This window comes from Dermacentor variabilis, chromosome 6 (genome assembly GCF_050947875.1).
Source record: "Dermacentor variabilis isolate Ectoservices chromosome 6, ASM5094787v1, whole genome shotgun sequence".
NCBI lineage: Eukaryota > Metazoa > Arthropoda > Arachnida > Ixodida > Ixodidae > Dermacentor > Dermacentor variabilis.
In genome coordinates, this window is record NC_134573.1 from 162,583,971 (window position 1) to 162,606,391 (window position 22,421).

General features: G+C 43.5%; 2 protein-coding genes across 2 annotated transcripts; both read left to right on the top strand.

The window, feature by feature from the left end:
* The first annotated feature begins 655 nt into the window (after positions 1-655).
* On the top strand, positions 656-6,768 carry LOC142585637 (uncharacterized). Its single transcript, XM_075696557.1, has 4 exons — positions 656-737; positions 3,182-3,974; positions 5,493-5,562; positions 6,655-6,768. The coding sequence occupies exons 1-3, from the start codon at positions 701-703 to the stop codon at positions 5,518-5,520; spliced, it is 858 nt and encodes a 285-aa protein (XP_075552672.1). The 5' UTR covers positions 656-700; the 3' UTR covers positions 5,521-5,562; positions 6,655-6,768.
* A 9,859-nt stretch (positions 6,769-16,627) lies between these two features.
* LOC142585636 (uncharacterized) lies at positions 16,628-22,185 on the top strand. The gene is made up of 4 exons (XM_075696556.1): positions 16,628-16,778; positions 18,910-19,717; positions 21,142-21,206; positions 22,063-22,185. The coding sequence occupies exons 1-3, from the start codon at positions 16,742-16,744 to the stop codon at positions 21,167-21,169; spliced, it is 873 nt and encodes a 290-aa protein (XP_075552671.1). The 5' UTR covers positions 16,628-16,741; the 3' UTR covers positions 21,170-21,206; positions 22,063-22,185.
* Positions 22,186-22,421: the final 236 nt, after the last annotated feature.

Consider the following 22,421-nt stretch of genomic DNA (forward strand, 5'->3'; position numbering starts at 1 on the left):
TGGGAAAGGAAGCATGCTTAAACTCGATTCAAGGAAAGCAGCTGCAAACAGGAGAAATTACATATGGCTGGCTGATATATGCATGTGCATGCATTTAGATTGTAGTGAGCACGGAAACGGCCTATTTACTCAGGCGAAAGGTGAGACTTGCTATACAGTAGTGGCACATATGAAGGACGCCAAAATGTGTGGTGCGTCGAATTCGGTGTTGGACTACTTCGTCCCGCGACCACTGTGATCAGACAATGGGCGCCTTGTTCGGCGTGGTTGGCGAGAGATCAATTACCAAGGGTGCCAAAATGAAACATTTATTCACCTGAGCACGCAATTGGTCTACATTGTATTCCTGACGACAGTATTTTACGTAAAAACCTTATGGATAGCGCATGAGTTTGCAGAACAAAGAAAGCTCGGGCGCTTTCTTCATGAACAGTACTCTATGCAACATGTCAAGAGCCAGCGACTGGTTCTTGCATATAGGGTAATATTATTTTGCTTTTTTGGAATGTAGGCAGTCAGACTAAAGGCTTAATTCTTGATAGGATAAAAATAAAAAAGGAACAAATAAAGTTTTCGCTGATCTATTGTTACCGTAAGATGCGATAGTCCCCGGTGTGCTATATAAAAATGGACGTGAAAGTCCACAATTCGCACTTGTGCAGCTCTTCGAGTGACAGCCACCCGGTACAACACAGCAGCCATGAAAGCCTTCGTTGCCATCGCTCTCCTGTCCGCTGGTGAGGTTATGGAACTTATTGATTTCACTTCAATTTTCGTTTCTATAGAAACATCTTCATATGCTTCATGCACGATCTTCAAGGGCCCCATTCTGTCTGAGTGTATATTACAACGCGAACGTGTTTGCTGGCGCCATGCTGCACCGTTTATTTTTGTTTTATCTGTAAGTGCTATTCTGTGAAATTTATATTGATAATGCCTAACTTTGGGCACTTCTTGAAATCAAGTGCTTTTGTCTAAAAGGAATTGCTTGGCTAACGAAAGGAGGACTCGACAATTTTTCCGTCGAGAGAATGGCAGAGTGAACAGGATGTTTGATAGCTTGCCACAGCTGTCTTCCATGTACGAAGCGTCGCATCACTGATTTGACACCATGAACTTTATCTTTATGCACACTTGGCAAAAAGCCGCGTAACAAGCCAAGCAGAACTCCAGGAGCAATTGCGTTTACGAATTCGAGAGGCACCCATGAATATTTTATAGGAGTTGCTTCGAAAATTAGCCTACAATACCGGCTGACGTTTGCATAAACTTTTAGAGAACGGTCATGCCTTTGGAGAATTTTTAGAGGTCGTGCAATTTATAGAATCACTCTTGTGAAGACCTGCAGTAGACGCATTGAAATTGTCTGGTTAGTTTTAGAAACATTAAAGAAAATTGGAAAAGAAAGCAAGAACTTTCAGACACTATGAAAGTCGGTGCACGAAACCTGAGGGTAAGGCATCTAAAATACATTAAGAGAGAAACAGCACGGCAACGTGACCAATAAAAATCACAGCAACACAGACGCTGTCGAGAAACATGTGGTTCGAAAAAGCTTGGTGCAGAAAATATTTGCTGTACAAGAGTGCAGCGAGCTGCTAGTTGGTTGGGCAACGTTCCGGGAAAGACAGCCCAGCAAAATAAAACACAATACCTGTGCCGTTCTGCCTTCCATTGGCGCTGTTGTAGCGCTGCTTTTTACTCTAAATATTGCTCAAACAACAAGTTCTACTTCGCACTATTGTACAGCTAAACGCAGTCAGTTCTCCATTAGGGCCGGCAAAATTAGATAACACGGTGACTATCATATAAGAGCTGTCTTTTTTATTAACGTAAGCCCACGAACTGGAAGAAAATGTAATTGCAGCAGTTGAACACGATGCATCGAAGCATGACGGAATTCGCAGTTCGTTTATGCTATGCTAAACGCTATATGCCCAAAGATTACTGCAGTTCTTATTACAATAATAATAATAATTAATAATAACATTCCTGCATAAAATTGTACAGGAATAGGAAGTGCGATGCAGGTTAAAAATGACGTAGAAAAACGTACAAAAGTCATCAAGAAAACGCGCAGGTCGAACACAGTGTTGGAGTCTAAATGAGGTGAAACTTTTTCGGGTTGGCTAGGGGCAACTATTAGCGGATGAGGCCACACGGTCTGAGCGCCTCTAGACGTTGCTCTCTGTCTCGACAACGAAGATTATCTGTAGTGGTTGCCGATGGAAGAAAGGTAGTCACATGTGTCCGCTCAGAGATGTACTACGTGTCTCAATACACTTAAAGAGATATATCTATTGTGTGGGGGATGTTGAGAGATCGGCCTCAAGTACTGCGTTAAACATGTAAATCGCGGCTTTATTACATTCAATGGTTTCTGTGTACCGCTTGCGTCACCGTGGCGCGCATTCACTCTTGTAGATTGCCCAAAAATGGACATCTATCCAGCCGCGCGCACCCAGCGGCCCAAGAATAGCGTGGCCCAAATATATAAAAAATATAAGAAAATAATGCGCCTTACTAAATAGTCCGTGCGCTTTAGAAATACATATAAAGACTTCAAGCCGACTTTGATCGTACTGTCACCATAGATTCAAACGCGAACGGTCGGGAAACTAGTTCGATGCATTGTTTCGGTTACAGGTTTACCTGCATTTGTAACAAGTTAGATTGCACTTGGGACTAATTATTTCAAACCGGCTACAAAACTATTAGACGCACATAGCACTTTCATGTAATTACGTGCAATAGGTGTTATTTCCTGTTCGCGTTTCAATAGATCCTAATGGCGCACAATTAATGTCGTGATTTGTTGTTTATAGCACAGAAGCGAAGCACAACTTACTAGCACTATTATATCGGTAAAGCTTCAGTGGTATATAATTTATGTATTTGGCGAAAACCACACTTTAAACGTTTTCTCCCTACCATATTTTATTTTACATAAGGCGCGTAAGTGCGTAGCTGCGTGGGAGGGACACCAAATCAGTTTGCATTCCTGTGCTTCTGCGTAACCTAATTTTGGTACACATAAATGATTAGTGCGACCGCCAACACTGCTGCTTTCCGCCGATCATTCTGCGCCGCTCGTAGGGAGTGATGCGCGTTGACTGCCCTGCCTTTAAATCGCCAATGTGGGCGCGAATATTTACTGACTTCATTTTCTCTCTAATTTCAGCCTCGCTGGCCTATGCCGGCACGAAGACGGATTCTCTTGGCTCTGCAGCTTTTCCAGGCAGTGCGGCAAGACCTGGCAGTGTCCTCGGGCCGCTTGGGTCTGGCAGTGGCGCATCAGGGTTGCCGTCTCTTACTTCGCTAGGTTCATCTGGAGCAAGGCCATCGGGATCTTCGGCTAGCTTCCCTGGATCTTTCGGACCTAGCGCTGGATCTGCAGGACGACCTGGCTCATCAGGCTCCTCTGGCGGTTACCCGAGCGTAGGCTTCTTTGGTCCATCAAGTCTAGGAGGTTACGGTTTTGTCAGCGGACCTGCTTTTGGTCCTGGATATGGTTATGGTGGCTTCGGCGGGAGTGGCTTCGGTGATGCTGGGTATTATGGAACTGGTTTTGGTCCATTCGGCGGCTATGGCCCCAACTTTGTCCCCGGCTATGGTTCCGGCTTTGGCCCTGTCTATGGATTCGGATTTGGTCCCTCTTATGGCTTCGGCTTCGGACCTGCTTCAGGATCTGCTTTTGGCCCCGGTTCCAGCTCTGGTTCCAGCTCTAGTTCCAGCTCTGGTTCCGGCTTTGCTCCTGGCTTTGGCTCTGGCTGGGGGGTTCAGGGAGGCAACTTCGGCAGTGGCTTCGGCTCTTACGGCCCCTCGTTCGGTTACACTTTCCCGGCCAGTTCTCCATTCGGTGGCCAGTCAGGCTTCGGATTCGGCTCTGGCACCTTTGGCGGCAGCCTTGGTACTTCTGGAGCCTCCCAAGCAGCTGTACGAGGAAGTTCACGTTCTAGCGCTAGAAGCTCCAGGTGAGGCTTTTTTTTATCGTGCGTCTCGTACTTTTCTGTTTATATGATAATTTCACTCACCAACAGGCTAGAAAAACGCTTTAGCTTTAATATGCGCTGGCATAGCCTGCATGAGTTTATTCTACCCTAGCACTAATGCAAGCATATATTCATGCCCTTGATACTCCTTTTTGCAGACAACTGGCAAATGCTCTTTGTCAATGCTCTACTTAATGTCATACTACTTTCTTTAAAAACTATATATAATCACTGCAGTATGCTGGATTATCTAAATCTTGAAGTCTCAGTGAAGCGAGTTGAATCTCTGTCAATGGAAAAGAACATAACTGTAGATACTAACGTCGACATCTTGCATCCGCACTTGAGTGCAGCTTGTTTGGCTTACCATAAACTTGCTCACTTCAGCTACTACTAAGCTGTTTGCAACCATTAAGCTATAAGTAGAACGAATTGCCTGCTAACAACGACACCGCAGGACCCATCCCACAATTTTTCAAAATCTTCTCTGCACTCTCACAGCAACCACAAGAACTTTGCGTTCGATTGAACTAATCTTTACGTGGTTGACTATTGTACATCTTAGGAGAAAAGAATAAGATAGTTTAGTTACAGGTAGTATTTAGCCTGACGCGGCGACTCTTAACATTTGACCGGTTTGCTCTGTATAGAGCACGAAACCAAAGGAAAAGTTGTTTTGTTACTAGGACAATACGCAACTTATGTTTTCGTTTCTGCAACAGTCGTGGCACTCAAATGTAACGTAATATCATCAGAATAAATGGAAGGCAGAAGTTCAGTACCGTGCCGTGTTGTTGCTGCGATAATACATGTGGTATAAAATTAAAACTCCGCTACCATTTCCACCACGGCCCCGCACCCTCCGCTTAACCAGCGTGAAATAAATATGTTTTGTTTCCTCCTTTATATCTGCGAATACATCAGAAAAAGAAACCCTGGAAATAATAAAATAACATGTGTTCCTATCGTTTTTTAGTCAATTTAGCCCACGTGCTGCAAAACCAATGCCATAGGTATTTGAATTGTTGTGTCAGTTCAAATAGTCACGATACAAGAAAGGCCGTTTCATTTGGAGCATCATCTCAGTTTGCACAACACGACTATTCTGATATGTTATCGGGGATCTTTTATAGGAAATGAAACATCGTTAGCCACTTTAGCTGTAAGAACCAATAAAGAGCAGCACCGGTCGCAATCATACATTCAAGAATAAATTCATAGCACAATTCTAACTGATGCTGGCCACTCCTGCGATTCAGACTCTAAATCTAGTTTATACAGCCTGAACTAAAAATAAATTGGAATTATCTGGTGACTACAATGTTCCGCAAGCTTTCACCCATTATTCAGTTAGCATTCAAATTAGTGCGCGCGCTGCATCTAACTAGTTCGACCTTGGCTGCTACCATTTGAACAGGAAGGAGAATTGCTCTGAATAAGCGAACTCTTTCTAAGGTATTCTTTCTGCATTCTTAAGTTTCCTTACATTTTTTTTTCTAGCTCCTCCTCCTCTTCCTCTAGACAATAATTAATGGACGCCGCAAAACCTTGACATCCTATAAAAACAAGAGTAAGTATGATTTTTGTTAGAATCGCATTTGTAACCACTAGTGCCGTGTTTCGCAACTATTTCTTTTTGATTTTACGCTATTTCTCTGTTAATAACTGGCGCACATGATGCTATTGCCTCAATTACCGTTGGGACGGGCCTCTCGGCACTTTGAATTAAAAGGAATTATAGATATTATAGAAAAACTCTCCTTGCGTTATGCATCTGCTAATATTAAAATACTGTTCTAGTTCGCGATATAACTGAAGAGCTAAAATGCAGTGTTATCATTCAAACTTCTTCTTTGATATAAATCTTTATTTTGATTAGAAAATTATGATAATTATGGTAGCTTTGTCTTCTAGCAGCAAAAATTTTGCGTGGCTCTACTATCCCAAACACCAGAGACCGGTGGAGCTGGGGGAACGCCAGTAAATTTTTTCCACTACGAAAAAGAGGATCGCCAAAGCGACCCCCGGTATTTTCTCGGAGAACAATGACGTCACACCACCTGTGTCCTCGCCGCGCCGCTCCTTCTCCTCCGCTAGGCTCCACCCACCATAGCGTCGTCGCTATGCTGCGGGATGCTATATTTATAGTCGGCTTTCACTCTCTCTCAGCTCTCTCCCCGAGCTCTGCGAAGCTGGGGACGTCAAGAGAAACACAGAGAGGTTCTAACATTTTAACAGCTCCAATGTAAAACAGAAAATGATTTTTCTGGGGGTGTTTATTAAACTGACGTGGGCACGAGCGCAGGTGTTAGCATTACGTCTCTACGTATTGTTGCATGAGAAACAGTTCACGCATGAAGGTCTGCGTGGTCACAGTAATCCCATCTATCACGTAGTACAAAAGCTAAGATTTCCAATTGTAAAATAATCTTGGGAAGACATCTGAAACAGGTCGTAACCTCGTTCATTGCTTGCCCTTATTTAGTACCACTTTATCATTTTCGAATATCAGTAACAATTTAGGAATCCTTCACAATTCTAAATGATTGCATAAATGACTGCTGCTCACGCTCACAAGAGTAATTATTATCATGATACGTGTGATGGCACCATCTTATAAAACGATGAAAATTAACTCAGGGCACATTTCTTTCTGCTTCAGGTCTTCGGTGGCATTTTACAGGTGATGTGAAAGAACAAGGAAGACTACCAACACTATCAGTGGACATTTTCCCAGCTTGCGATTCGGATAAACCAACAATAAACATTATATTCAAATTTGCTAGTCGTGTTACGTGTCATTGTCTTTAGGCAAAGAAATGTTAAGGGCAGTAACGACGACGTTTTGTCAATACTTGGCGGAACAGCGCTGAATTCGCGAGGAATTGCTAGTATTCAGACACGGGACACTGGCAAGTACATCACGCTTATTAAAACACAGATTGGCCGTTTAAATACCACACAGAACAATGTGATTTCTAACGTTCAAGATTACTATGACGAGGCAAGCAATGGTTCTAGTCACCTGGATATGGCCACAATAAAGTGAGAAAAAAGTTGATGAAAAAATAAGGGATTAGCGGAATTGAAATAGCGAACTCACGTTCACAATACAATAGAATCTTGTCTATAACCAGAGATGCTCCTCAGCCACGGCCAACTTTGAGTTTGAGCTTGTATTTGCTATGAGTTCGCCTTCACCTATTCAGTTCTAGATTTCGGAACAGCGTCTTTAGAAATTCTAACTTTACAACAACTTCGTCATTCCGCAGAGAAATAAGATAAAAGCATACAGAGCCACCATACAGATCTTTCAGATAATTACATAGGCCGATCTGAAAGGGCACAACATCCCATGCAGCTATTGGCGGCTACAGCTAGCGAAATCGAATTCATTGGCATAGATCACTGGATATATTATAACGAGAAGAGGCCAGGGAGGCTAAGGTGTAAAGTATTTGGTTGGTTACAATACACACAGGAAAGGGGGAGTAGGGATTAAAAAAATATCAGAGCCACAAAAATAAAGTTCTCTCGACACGTGCGCCCGCAAAGAAAGCGTAACGTTGTGTGGAAGGCGAGAACGCAGGCCAGTAGATATTGAAATAAACAATGGCCTCTTGGAGTCTTCTATGCCGATCGACAGCAACGTCATTCATGTGATATTTTGCGTGGAAACAAATGTCGTATATCCAATCCCGCTAGGTGATGGGGAGCTCAACAGGTCGTCAAAATAAAACTGCACACTGGGCAGACGCAAGAAGCGTGCATTTTGCTTCGATGTCAATTATATGAATGCTCATTACCCGAGAAATCAGATATTCTCGTTTAATCTGAAAAAAAAAAGCATAGGGGCTACAGGATGACGCATACGGGAAATGACCAACTGTGGGCATTTAGCGGCTACACAAGCGGGTGCTCGTAAGATCCGCAAAGATGGCGGTCGGCTCAGGCGAGCTAAAAAGCAAGGCTCCAAACTACCGAGCGGGCACTGCGGCACGTAGCTCTGCTGGCAAGCCACGAGAGCACTGTTGCACTTTTCGAAGAATACTGCTTTTTGCGACATTATTCAATTGCACAGCGAATGCTGTTGTTTGTGTGCGCACAACACTTCTTATTCATTTCCCGTCTGATTCTTTTTTTTTCTTCTCGATTTACATTTTCCAAATGAAGGGTACGTATCAAACGAGGTGTAACGTGGTCAACCTACTTGCCTTCCTTTTCTTTCTTCCCTTTCTAGCTTTTTCTCTCTCTAGTTCTGTTATCTTTACCTTTCTATTTTGTACTCGCTTGCGCGTCTCGCCTCTTTGTATAGTAATTGGACGAGCTGTTGGTGTGTACGTGGTTTATAAGACTAGGCGGGGATAAATCGTGACAGAGGGTACTTATTTGCGAATGTAGGTTGGTCAGTCACGTAATTAAAATGTCGTAAGAGCTTTCTGTATTCGGGCGTGCTTTAGCGAATCAATTGCCTCGGGAATACAGGGTCAGGTGTAGACACTTAATATACTAACGTAGATCACATAAGTGCATCCTCAGAAGGTTGTACTTCATGGCAAGTTGGATTTTGATTTCCACTGATTGCGATAATAGCGGAATGGAAGGTAACACGGCTGACAAAATTATTTTCTTTACAGTTAACTGCAATATATGTGGGTTCATTGCCTTAGATACCCTTTCTGTGTGGTCCACAGTTTTCCTTAATTTAGCTTTCAAAAATCTATAAGAACATGCCGTCATCTTTCGTAAAGTTTCATCGTACTTTAATAGCGTAATGGCAAACTTCAGAAAAGTTTCAGTGAGTATGAAAGTGAGGGTGGGGGGGGGGGGGAGCTTTTGAAATTTTCTATGATATGATTACAATTCTTCGTCGCTAATGCGAGAAGGTGGTCGTGGCTTACGCTGTTGGAGAACTTAAGGAAAACAACAGTACATCATTTCTTTTACGGTATTCCTGGTATTTACCGTGCAGAAACTTCACTGTACGATGGGGATTTCGACGTGATGGAGGGTTATGGATACATTTTCTTCACCTGGGATTTTTAACGTACAGGCGTGGCCACAGCTACAGGAAACACAGGAGCTCGTAGCAGCCCTCCGCGGAGTGCTACCAACTGCTCCTTATGAAGTCCTGGCCGACGACTCACCATAGTAGACAACTCGCCGGGTTTTTCGCAAATGGCTTTGATTGCGCATGCGCCGCCGGACTTCATGAGGTTCCGGCGGTGGGGCACTCCGCAGAGCGATTCCACGGCTCCCGTGTTCCCGCTAGCAGTGACTGCGACTGTCCATCTATATATTTAGTTGTTGTATAATCGCGTTGAAGAACCAACACTACCAGAAATAATTAACAAATAAGTAATTTATTGGGCCAACATGGGACAAGAAATTAAGCAAGGTGAAACAGTGTGGCAGATATTGTGGCAGATGAATTCAGAGGCCTGTAAACTGCTTCTAAAGGGTAGCAGACTGTAGTTATGCAAACTTTACATAAATAAAGTCTGCTACCTTTTAGGAGCAGTTTACAGGCCTCCAAATCTATCTGCCACAATATTTGAACAGCTGAACGAGTATATGCATCGCCACATAAAGCCTGAAGACAGAATGATTCTGATAGGTGATTTAACCTTCCCAATCTGCTCTGGAACACCTTCGATAACCAGTGCCAAAAGTGCCGATAATGAAATTTTAGACATTGTGTTCAAATTTGACCTCTTACAAGTAGTAAATGAGGTAACCAGAATTCAAAACGGTTTTGAGTCAATCCTTTCTGTTCCTTATAAGTGGGAATATTAAAGACAAAGTGATCTGCAGCGTCACCTGCGGCATTTCAGATCACAAAGCAGTAGTCTTGACGTTAGAGGACGTCCAGGCGAGGCGATATCAAGCTGTTTCCTAATTTTTCTAAGGCAGCAGACGAGTCTATTCTTGATGCTCTCAGTTTTTATGACTCAGAAACAACCCTGGTTCGGTGAATGACCTGTGGCTTTTTTTCAAGGGGGTAATTCACGAATGCATTCAGCGTTTCGTGCCAAGGATAGCTAAAAAAACATAACTTTCGTAATCCATGGATAAGTCGAGGCACGCTGTAGTTGCAGCAAAAATTGAAACGCCTAAAGAAGAGAGCGAGAACGACAAACAGGTCTGACTTGAAACTAATGGTCGAACAGATTTCGGAAGAGGTGAAGAACAAGATTTCGCATGATCATAAAAACTATTTCGATACAACACTGCCATTTATTATCAAAACGTCACCCGAAAAATTTTGGACGTTGGTGAGCCCGAAGTCTCGCTGTAACGACGGATGTATAGTTAATGGTGGTCGCGTGCGGGATGATGTAGGGGCTTCCACGGCATTTAATAAGAATTTCAAAGACGTATTTACGCAAGATGACGGCTGCCTTCCACCTTTTGAAGTGTCCGTACCTCCTATACCTGATGTGGTAATAAGTGAAGATGGCATCTTAAATCTGCTGTTGAACCTTGAAGTAAAAAAATCTCCTGGACCAGACAATATCTCAAATGATTTCTTGAAACGTTATGCTGATTGGTGGGCAAAATACTTACACGGTCTGTGCACTAGATTTTTAAATGGAGCTGCACTACCTGACGATTGGCGGGATGCCAGAATCAAGCCTTTGCATAAACCTGGTGACAAAACACTCACTAAGAATTACCATCCAATTTCGCTAACCTCAACAGCTTGTAAAATCTCGGAGCATATTATTCACAAACATATAACTGCTTTTATTGAGGAACATAAGCTACTTACCTGTATGCAGCACGGCTTTAGGCGAGGATTTTCAACTAATACCCAACTTGTCGATATCATTCATGACTTTGCAGCAGCCATAAACGAGGGTTAACAAATCGACGTAATATTCATGGATTTCCGTAAAGCGTTCGTTAAATTCACGCATAACAAATTGCTTTATAATATAAGCTACATTCTGCAAAATAACCAACTACTCGCCTGGATAAAGGGTTATTTGACTAACCATTGTCAGTTTGTAACACTAAATTCAACCAGCTCAGATAAGGTGCCCGTTGATTCTGGCGTCCCCGAAGGATCAGTTCTTGGTCCACTTATGTTTTTACTTTATATAAATTATATTGTGGATCAGATTTACGTGGGTATTAGGCTGTACGCTGATGACTGTGTCCTGTACTAAAAGTTTCCTCTGTTGATGTCCAAATTAGACTGAATGATGTCGTCAACACAGTAATATGGTGCAATGAATAGTAAATGAAAATTAACATCGATAAAATTGTCTTTATGAGGATATCGTTAAAACATAACCCTTTATTGTATAACTACAATGCTGAAAACATCATGCTTTCTGAGATAACCGAATACAAATATCTCGGCCTCTGGATTACTAACACTCTATCGTGGAACAAACATGTTGACATTGTCACAGCGAACTGCCTTCGAAAACCATTTTTTCTAAGACGCTCTCTAAAATTTGCTACACCTCCTGTGCGCTTTCTTGCTTACAATACCATTCTTCGACCAATGTTAGAATACGCGATTGTCATATGGGATCGCTTTACTAAAGGGAACATTACTAAACTAGAATATGTTCAAGAAAGGGCGGTACTATTCATATATAATTCGTATGGCCGCACTTCAGTTACAGAGCTCCTCAAGAGAAGTGGATTGCCATCCGTGACACAAAGGAGCCGAGGATCCTGTTCAAAATTTTTATTTCAGCTCATAAAAAGGAACTACAACATTGATACATTGTACTTTATCACTTTTTTTACTGGTTATGCTACACGTCATCGACACTCGCAGACAATAACACCGTTAACTACGAAAAAGAATTGCTTCAAATTTTCATTTTTTCTCTAGAACTATTGCTGAATGGAATAATCCTAGCAGTTTTCATAAAAAAGCGCTAAAGACGAAGACGAAGTCGAAGGAACACATACGACAGGACTAACGCTTTTGTTCCTTCGACTTCGTCTTCGTCTTTTGCGCTTTTTTATGAAAACTGTCAAGATGAACCAACTCGCCCAAATCAAGGCATTGTTGCAACAAATGATCTTACTGATGACGTTGTAACCCAATGCTCACTGCCATTATTTGAGTCACCTTTATTTTTATGTAGCAAGCGATTTACTGTGTGTTACTGTTTGTCTTTGCACTTAGCGATTGACCTATGTTATGTACCGCTGTATCTTGTACTTAGATTTTTCAATATCACGTTGTATCCACCCTGCTAAGGTCCTGGAAACGGGACCACAGTATCAATAAATAAATAAATAAATAAAAATGTAAGCAACGCGGCGAGCACCATCAACGATCGTGGATACAGAGCTGAAGTTACAGCCAGCGCGTATTTCTATATTTGGCAGGAAGTTCTCGATAACCCTCGTAACGTACGGTCAAAGTAGACGGTAAGGCATTGGAGTGATTTGTGCAGAATCGTCCTCAGTGGATATCTTCGGCATTACGACGAACTACGACAGCAGCTCTTTTAGTTGCTGCCTTCAGCTTTCCGTGCAAGGTTTAATGGGTCTTCCAGGGGTGGTTGATGTACAGCCAACTGTGAGGCGAAAGGTATGGACCTGGCGCTGGTGAACTGGAGGCTTGTCGAGGTCGACAATGAGTTGTTGTGAACTAATTGGCTATGTTTCCTGGCCGCTCACCTTACCCTGGACATTTTGCGTTGAAGGGGAACCATCGTAGTTCAGAGAGAGCGAGACAGAGGAAAGGGAAAAGGTAGGGAGGTTAACCAGAGGGAAGATCCGGTTTGCTACCCTACGCTGGGGAAAGAAGGGAGGGGGAGGTAATGTAATGACAAAGTAGAGATAAAAAAAGAAATTCAAGTTTGCAACTATGGCATCGGTGCTAAACTTGTCCAGCTTCCCCACAATAGCAGCTTAGCGGGTGGCGTTCAGCGCTTCGCCAAACGCCCGTCTTCCATGGCATATGAGAGCTGGCGGTGACGGCGGGCAACAGTAATGGAGCGCTAAGTCATGATATGAGCGTAAAATAGAGACATGACTGCAGATGATTACGACGTTCGTCATCGCTTCCAGGCGCCGTAGATTGTGGCCGTAGGAGTGACAGTTCTTAAGATCTTAGTGACTGCATCAGCGCTCTCGCACAATATCGACAGTGGGGCCTACTTGGCGCTGGAATATATGGAGAAGAACTTGCCATAATAAAATTAAAAAAGTAACATCTCAAGCTGAGCGACTCTAATGCTCTTCCGCATCTCGTGAGGACCACGTTCGGCCAGTTTCACATTATCCTGTCTCTTCGGTCGCAGTGTTGCCAGAGTGCGTTTTCATTGTCTTACCAATCCGAGGGGCTTTCGTGAAAAAATTCTGGGATGGCCTTCGGCAGGTAGCGTGCCACTCCTGCTAACAGTACTTGATCGGCACTTAGCCTCAGGCACGCTATAACGTAAAAGTATTCCGAACTTTTCTATTCCAATTCTAGACTCAGCCCTGCACGATTGATCAAAAAAATCTTCGGGCCACCCCCATATCTCCTGTCTGTCACGCGATACCACGAAAACCGTGATTGCTCCCAACCTGGTATGACCTGTACACACTGAATACGCATAAATAGACCAAGCGAAACAAAAATACTTATTTCTGATTCGACGTCTTCTCACCATTTGCCCCCTGCTACTGGTCAAAAATTTTCGGGCATTGGACACTTTACCTGTCTGTAACGCGACGTCACAAAACCGCGAAAGCCCACCGCGACATTTTGACTTGTACGAATGAAGAAGAAGAAGAAGAAGAAGAAGAAGAAGAAGAAGAAGAAGAAGAAGAAGAAGAAGAAGAAGAAGAAGAAGAAGAAGAAGAAAAAGGACATCTAGAACTTCCGTTCGCAAAATTAGCGTTAATGTTATCAGCAGAAATCATACTATCTTTCGGTGCGTCAGTTATAGGGGTCAGCCACAGGGACGTATTTGATGCCGTTTGCAGTTACATACAGTCAACAAAACGAATAACTTTTTAACTTTTGTCTTGTATTTTTTATGTCTTCTTATCTCTCTTTCATTATATTTTTTTCTCATCGAATAAGTAGCACTTCAAAAGAATAGGTGAACGTTTCAGCACGCAATTCTTGGCCAATCCCCCAGTGTGGGTATGAGCCATAACTTGAGGCCATCATCATCATCATCATCAAAGGCCAGGCAGTTTTTGTTCTGGTGGCCTCAGGTGGCGGCTCGAAGTCCTTGGATTCGGGCGGCATCTTCGGCTTGCCGGACGGCCCAGAGCTGGTCTGCCAGCTCTGAACTTTTCAGTGCCGACTCCCAGCGGCGGCGACGCCGACGGGAAAGGTACCATGCAAGATGCATTAATATTCCCAACAAAACTGAATTGATGATGACTGCCTACCGATCGCTCAAGCACTGGCTACTCGCATCTGCCAGAGAGCAAATATTTATTTGCGTACAACAAATTTTTGCGTCGCAATGTAACCCTATCGAGCCGTTCCGTCACGTATACATCATCACACTACCAACTTTGCTGAGTATCCGTTTTAGCGGCATTCTTAGCCTTCCATTGCACGCCGCCGCGATTTTTCACAGCCATCACAAGGTAAGTAGGGGAAGCAGACCAATCGCAAAGGCCGGCGCCACCCTCTTCCACTGGTTATCTATTTTCACTTCGCTGGCTCGGCCCAATTGAAACACTGTCCACTTGAGTGCGCTTCTCGTTTCTGGTCAGCTAATTATATAAGAAAGACCGCTCATTGTCGGTAATGCTATTCGCTTTGAAACAAAAGTGACTTCCTATAAACGAGGAGAGCGTTTCATTTTACTATACAAACAATGATGCGAGTCACCACCCGATAGTTGTATCAGCGGTGAGGTAAATTTGACGTCAGGAGATTCGAATGAAACAGATTGGAATAGTTTTGCGTTATGGGGAGCCAGGTGCGAAAATGTATTCTTTTCTGCCCTGCCTGCGTCGGCATGATGGATAAATGTAGTCGCCTCTTCCCAGAAGACAGCGATGTTCTCGTTCGGCACGTGTCCTTGGTCGTCCATTATAACTCCAACCCTTTACCTCCTGACGACGTTCTTGAAGGCCTTGAGGAAGCTGATGCAAAGCAGGTGCCATATCATTAGGGTGGACTCTCGTTTCTCAAAGCAAGTCAGAGCAACGTCCTCCAAGGAGAAATAGCCTTGGTGCAGCTCGTCTTCGGAGTTCCATTTGTTGAAGGTAGTGACTGTTTCACATCTCTCCAGCCAGCTCTCGGGGTAACCAGACAAAGATCTGCGGAAAATTGGTGAGCTCATGGGGTGCTGGAACACGATGGTTCCAGGCAGCATTGGAGACGTCATCGTGACCTGTAAACATTGCCTTCGTTTTCTTCACTGTGCATGTTAAATGTCCATATGCTGGGAGAAATAGTTGCTGCTGGAAGCTAGCTCGCCTGCGGATGTAGGTGGTGTGGTTCTAACGGCGCAGACAAGGCTTTCCGGCTTGTCTTGTACATGGAGGGAGAAGCACGTCAACCAGATGCTACGGTGGTAAAGAAGCACTAACGCGGGAACACTACCAGAAAGAATGAAGAGCCCAACCCGTTATTTAGGCAAATTTCGCGCTGGGGAAAAACAACACTAAAACGCCAATGATTATGCTAAGCAAGGTCGGTGACAGTCGAAGCAACTGAAGTGAATCTCCGTCGGTCCCAGTCTACGTATGACGCAGAAGGTTCTCGATAACTCTCGTAAAGTACGATAGAGGCGCTGGAATACGTCGTATTGAAGAGACATTCTGATGAGTTTATAAGACCGCACCTCAGTGGTGATTAGAACGATAGAAAAGTAAAAACACAGCGTGGCAGTGGCAAGACGGGGGTTTTCTTACATCCTGCCAGCGTCAAAATTTGCCACCGCTTCAGAAATTAAATGACGCAAACTCGCGCACAGAAGCCATACCCTAACGCCAAAATCAACTAAGGAACAAGCAGAACAAAGAAAAATGTAGAGAAAACCCAAGACAGAAAATGTGATTGCCTAGTACCGTATCTTTGTTCTGTTCTGGCGAACTCTGCTGTCGTCAAATGGAAAAGGAAGCACGCATAAGTTCCTTTTAAGGAAAGCAGCTGCAAGCAGGAGGTATTACGTATCGTTGGCTAACATATGCATTTGCGTGCATGTCGATTATATATAGCACGGGAGCAACCTATCTACTGAGGTGAAACGTGAGATTTGTTATACGGTAGTGGCACGCATGCAGGACGTCGAAATGAGCGGTGCGCCGAATTCAATGTTGGGCGGCTTGGTCTGGTGACCACTGTTATCGGAGAATGTGCGCTTTGTTCGGCGTAGTTGGTGGGTGATCAGTAACGGAGAGTGCCAAAATTAAACGATTTATCATGTGAGCACGCACTCGGTCTACATTGTATTCCTGACGACAGCATATTACGCAGAAACTTCGTCGATGGCGCATGAGGTTGCAAAACGAATAAAGCTCGGATGCTTTCTATGAGAACAGTACCCTCCCCAGCATGTCAAATGAGAGCGGCCCATTCTTACAGATAGAATATTATTATTTCGTTTTTTTTGGAATGTACGCAGTCAAATCAAAGGGTTCTTGAAACAATAAAAAAGAAAAAAACATGCATAAATTAACGTTTTCGCTTACCTACTGTTTCCTTAAGACGCGATAGTCCCCGGAGTGCTATATAAGGATGGACGCGGCAGTCCACAATTCGCACTTGTGCAGGTCTTCGAGCCAGAGGCACCCGGTACAACACAGCAGCCATGAAAGCCTTCGTTGCCATCGCTCTCCTGTCCGCTGGTGAGGCTTTGGAACTTACTTATTTCACTTCAACTTTCATTTCTATAGCAGCAGCAACATCTTCATATGCTTCATGAACGATGTATTATCACAAAGCTAACGCATATGCTCACGTCATGTAGAAGTCCTTTTCTATGGTTGCATCGTTTATTTCTGTCTGATCTGCAAGTTTCATTTTCAAAGATGAATATTTACTGTGCTCAGCCTAACTTTCTGCACTTTTCGAAGTTCAGCGCTTTTGTTTTTAACGAATTGCTTGGCTAACGAAAGACGATGAGCAAAACGAGAACAAGGTGATAGCAGGGCTCAACGTTTTGACAAGTGGAGTTGTCTTCTTCAATGCTGCTACGTGTGAAAAGGAAAGCAGAGGGCGCTTACCTTGTTCCTTCATCTTCCGTTGGTAGAAATCCAGGAAAAACATGGGGAATGCGGGAGATGGAAATTCGTTAAATTAAATTCGTTAGGTGGCTAACGAAAGGAATATTAGAGAATTTGGCCGCCCCGGCTACGGCATGGCTACGATGTTTGAGATATTACCACACGGTCAGGTGACTCAGATTTACGGAGCTTTGCATCACTGATTTGACGCCATGAAGTTTGTTTTTCGGGACGTTTCACAAAAACCAGTGTAATGAGCCAAGCAGAACGCCATAAGCAATGCGCTTCCTAAGTTGACGTGTCTGTATAATATTTCATAAGAGTTACCGCGAAAAGAAGCCTATACCGCTCTATAACGTTTGCCTAGACTTTTAGAGATTGTCGAAATTACAGAATTTGAAAAGCGCTAGTTTAAAAATCAGAATTAGCTAGATATATTTAGAAACAAAAGGAAATTGAAAAAGGAAGCATCAGCTTTTAGACACTCCGAAAGTCTGTGTGCGTAACTTGATTGTGAGAGATTTAAAATACATTAAGAGAGACAGCTCAGCAATGTGACCAATGAAAGACAGAGCAGCACAGACGCTGTAATGAAACAAGTTGGGCGGATGAGTGTGGTGTAGTATATAGTGTACAAGAGTGCAAAGCTGGACTAAGCGGTTCGGCAACATTCCGGGACTACAGCCAAGCAACAGGACTAACAGAAAGCCGCCCCTGTGTGGTGTTGGCTTTCTTTAGTCCTGTTGCTGCGTTGTCCTTTCTCAGAATACTATGCCAAAATGCTAGCTCAATATTTCGCTCCTATATAAGTGAAATACAGGAAGTTTTTCGTCCGCGGAGTCAAAATTATATAACACGTTGAGTGCCACATAAAAGCTGTATTTTTAGTAAGATAAGTCTTCCTGCTAAAACAAACAGCAATTACAGCTTCCCAATCACTGCTTTAATACATACGAAGTATAACAGTCGCTTGCGTCACATGCTCATTCTGAGGAATTGCCCAAAAATCTGCACCTACCCAGAGGTGCATGTCGAGCGGCCCCAAAATATGGTAAGCCCAAATATAAAAAAATACTGGAATATAATTCGAGATAATAAAGGGTCCATGCGCTTGAGATACCTAAAATCTTCAAGCCGACATTGTTTGTACTGTCACCATAAACTCAAACGCGAGCAATCGCGAAGCTACTTCAAGGCCTTGTTTCGGTTCCAGGTTCACTTGCATTTCTAATAGTGACTAAATTCATACTACACTAGGAAGTTTTTATATGAAACAGGCTACAATGCTTTTAGACGCCTATAGCATTTCCATATGCGAATGCGCTATAGGCGTTCGATCCTATTCGCGTTTCAGTTTAGCCAAATCGTGCAGAATCTATGTGGGAATTTATTTTTATGACACAGAAGGGAGGCGTCCTTACTGGCACTATTATATCAGTAAAACTGTTGTGGCATATAATTTATTCATTTGGCAAAAGAAACATACTGATAATTTTCTCCCTACCATGTGTTTTAGATATAAGGGGGGTAAGTGTGCAGCTGTGTGGGTGGGACACCACATTCGTATGCGTTTGCGCGATTCTGCGTAACCTAACGTTGGTGCACATAAATGATTACTGTCACCGCCAACGCAGCTGCTTTTCGCCGATTATTGGGGGTCGATCGACGGGAGTGATGCGCGTTCAGTAATCTGCCTTTAGATTGCCAATGCAGGCGTCAATATTTACCGACTTCTTTTTCTCTCTATTTTCAGCTTCTGTGGCCTATGCCGGTACGAAGACAGATTCACTTGGCGTTACAGGTTTTCCGGGCGGTGCGGGCACATCTAGCAATGCCCTCGGGTCGCTTGGGCCCAGCAGTGGCACCTCACGGTTGCCCTCTCTGCCCTCAGTAGGTTCATTTGGAGCAGGGTCTTTGGCATCTGCGCCTAGCTTCCCTGGATCTTTTGGCTCTAGCTCCGGATCTGCAGGACGACCTAGCTCATCAGGCTTCGCTGCCGGTTTCCCAAGCGGAGGCTTCTATGGTCCGTCAGGCCTTGGAGGTTACGGCTTTGTCGGTGGACCCAGTTTTGTTCCTGGTTATTACGGAAATGGCGGCTTCAACGGTTTCTACGGCAGCGGCTTTGGCGATGCAGGTTATTACAGCGGTGGTTTCGTTCCATTCGGCGTCTATGGCCCCGGCTTTGCCCCCAGCTATGGTTCCAGCTTTGGCCCTTCTGGATTTGGCCCTTCTGGCTTTGGCCCTTCTGGCTTTGGACACTCTTACGGTTTTGGCTCCGGCTCTAGCTTCGGCTCTGGTTTTGGCCCCGGTTCCAGCTCTGGTTATGGTCCTGGTTCCAGCTTTGGTTCCGGCTCTGGTTCCACCTCTGGATTCGGCTCTGGTTCCGGCTTTGGTCCCAGCTTTGGCTCTGGTTCTGGGGTTCAGGGAGGCAGCTTCGGCAATGGCTTCGGCGTTTACGGCCCCTCGTTCGGTTCTGGCAGCTTTGGCGGCAGCCTTGGTGGCTCTGGAGCCTCCCAAGCAGCTGTACGAGGAAGCTCACGTTCTAGCGCAAGAAGCTCTAGGTGAGGCTTTTTTTTATCGCGCGTCTCGTACCTTTCTGTTTATATGATAATTTCACTCACCAACAGGCTAGAAAAATGCTTTAGTTTTAATATGCACTGGCATAGCCTGCATGAGTTTATTCTACCCCAGCACTAATGCAAGTATATCTTCATGCCCTTCACACTCCTTTTTGCAGACAACTGGCAAATGCTCTTTGTCAATACTATACTTAATGTCATACTACTTTCTTTGAAAATTATATATAATCACTGCAGTGTGCTGGATTATTTAAATCTTGAAGTCTCAGTGAAACGAGCTGAATCACTGTCACTGGAGATGAACATTAGAGTAGATAATTAACGTCAGCATCTTGCTTCCACCCATGAGTGCAGCTTGTTTGGCTTACCACAAACTTGCTCACTTCAGCTATTACCAAGCTGTTTGAAAACCATGAAGCTATAAGTAGAACAAATGGCTTGCTAACAACTATACCGCAGGACCCATCGCACAATTTTCAGAATCTTCTCTGTACTTTCACCGCAATCACAAGAACTTTGCGTCCGACTGAACTAATCTTTACGTGGTCGAGAATGGTACATCTTGGAAGAAAAAATAAGATAGTTTAGTTACAGGTAGTATGTAGCCTGACGCAGCGTCTCTTAACATTTGATCGGTTTGCTTTGTATTAAGCGCGAAGCAAAGGTATGTTTTGTTTTGTTACTAGGACAGTACGCATTCTATGCTTTCATTCCTGCATCACACCTGGCACTCATATGTAACGTAATACCATCAGAATGAATGGAAGGCAGAAGCTCAGTACCGTGCGATGTTGTTGCTGCGAGAATAAACGTGGTATAAAAATTAAAACTCGGCTACCAAGTCAGGAAACAAACAAAGAGCAAATGTTCACATCATTCCGTTAGTCAATATAGCCGACGTGCTGCAACACCAGTGCCACAAGTAATTGAATGTTTTTCTCAGTTCAAGTAGTCGCCCTACAAGAAAGACAGTTTCATTTGGAGCATCGGCTGAGTTAGTGGAACACGACTATTCTGACATGTTCTCGGGTATCTTTTTTACGAAATAAAATATCGTTAGCCACTTTCGCTGCAATAAACAATAAAAATCAATGCCGGTCTCAATCATGCATTCAACATTAAAGTCATAGCAGAATTCTAACATACACTGGCCACTCCCCCGATTCAGACTTTCATTCTAGTTTTTACGGCCTAAAACATAAATAAATTGAAATTATCTTTGGCTACTATAGTCCGCAGGCTTTCGCTTGTTACTTAGTTAGCATTCAAATTACTTCGCGCGCTGCATCCAGCTAATTCAGCCTTGGTCGCTGGAATTTGAACAAGAAGCAGTATTACTCTGGATAGACGAACTGTCCCTCAAGTAACTTTTTCTGCATTTTAAGTTTTCTTAAATTTTTTTCTAGCTCCTCCTCTTCTTCCTCTCGCCAATAATGGATGCCGCAAACATACACATCCCGTAAAAAGCAGAGTAAGTACGGTTTTTAATAAAATCACACTTGTAACCACTAGTGCCGTGTGCCGCAACGACTTCCTTTTCATTTTCCGCTATTTCTCTATTTGTAACTGGCGCACATGATGCCTAGACGGAATTATTGCGGGGATGGACTGAAAAGAATTATTAAAAATTATAACCAAAGACTCTTTGGGTTATGAATTTGATTAGGTTAATATACCACTCCTGATCAGGACAAAAACGAAGAGTTAAAGTGCAGTGTTATCATTCAAACTTCTCCTTTGATAGGAATTTTCACTGATTTAAGGAAGGAAGGAAAAAAGTGGAGAAGGAAATGCAGGGAGGTGAACCAGTTTAGCTCAACCGGTTTGCTACCCTACACATGGGAGCGGGATGGGAGGGGGGATGAAAGATAAAGATTATGGTCGCCTTATCTTCTAAACGAAAATGATTCTTCTGCGGGTATTTGTTAAATGGAGGTGGGTACAAGCATGGGTGTTAGTATTATGATGATGCCTGCGGCGTCTCCACCAATTGTTGCCTGACAAACAGCGCACGCTAAAAAAGTAGGCATGGTAACAATGCTCTCGTCTTTCACTTAGCGCAAAAGGAAGCTTTCTGATGCCAAAAAAAAAAGAACTAGAATGAAACCTGAAGGATGTCGAAATGCCGCTCATTAGCCTCCCTGGATAGTTTCACATTACCGTTTTCTTATAGGTGTGACTATTTATTACATCTTTCACAATTCCAAATGTTTGTATGTATGACTGATGTAGGCGAACATGAGACTAATTAATATCATGATAAATGTGATTCCACCATATTACAAATCAGCAAAAATGAATACAGTGAGCATTTCTTTCTGCTTCAGGTCTTTGGTGGCGCTTTCCCAGTGATCTAAGAGAGCAAGAAAGACCGCCAACACTATCTGTGGACATGTTCCCGCCATGCCATTTGCATGACTGAACAATAAACGTCATATTCAAATTTGCTATTGGTGCGACATGTCATTGTCTTTATGCATAGAAACGTTAGTTGCGGTGACGACCACGTTTTGTCAATACCTTGCGGAATATCGATGACTTCGCGAGCAATAACAAGCCTTCAATATAACCGGGACACTGATAAGGACTTCCAACAGTTCAAAATTACTGCTATGAGGCACACTGTGGTTGCAATCTCCTGGATATCGTCACGATAAAGTGAGAAACAATATGATGAAGAAATAAG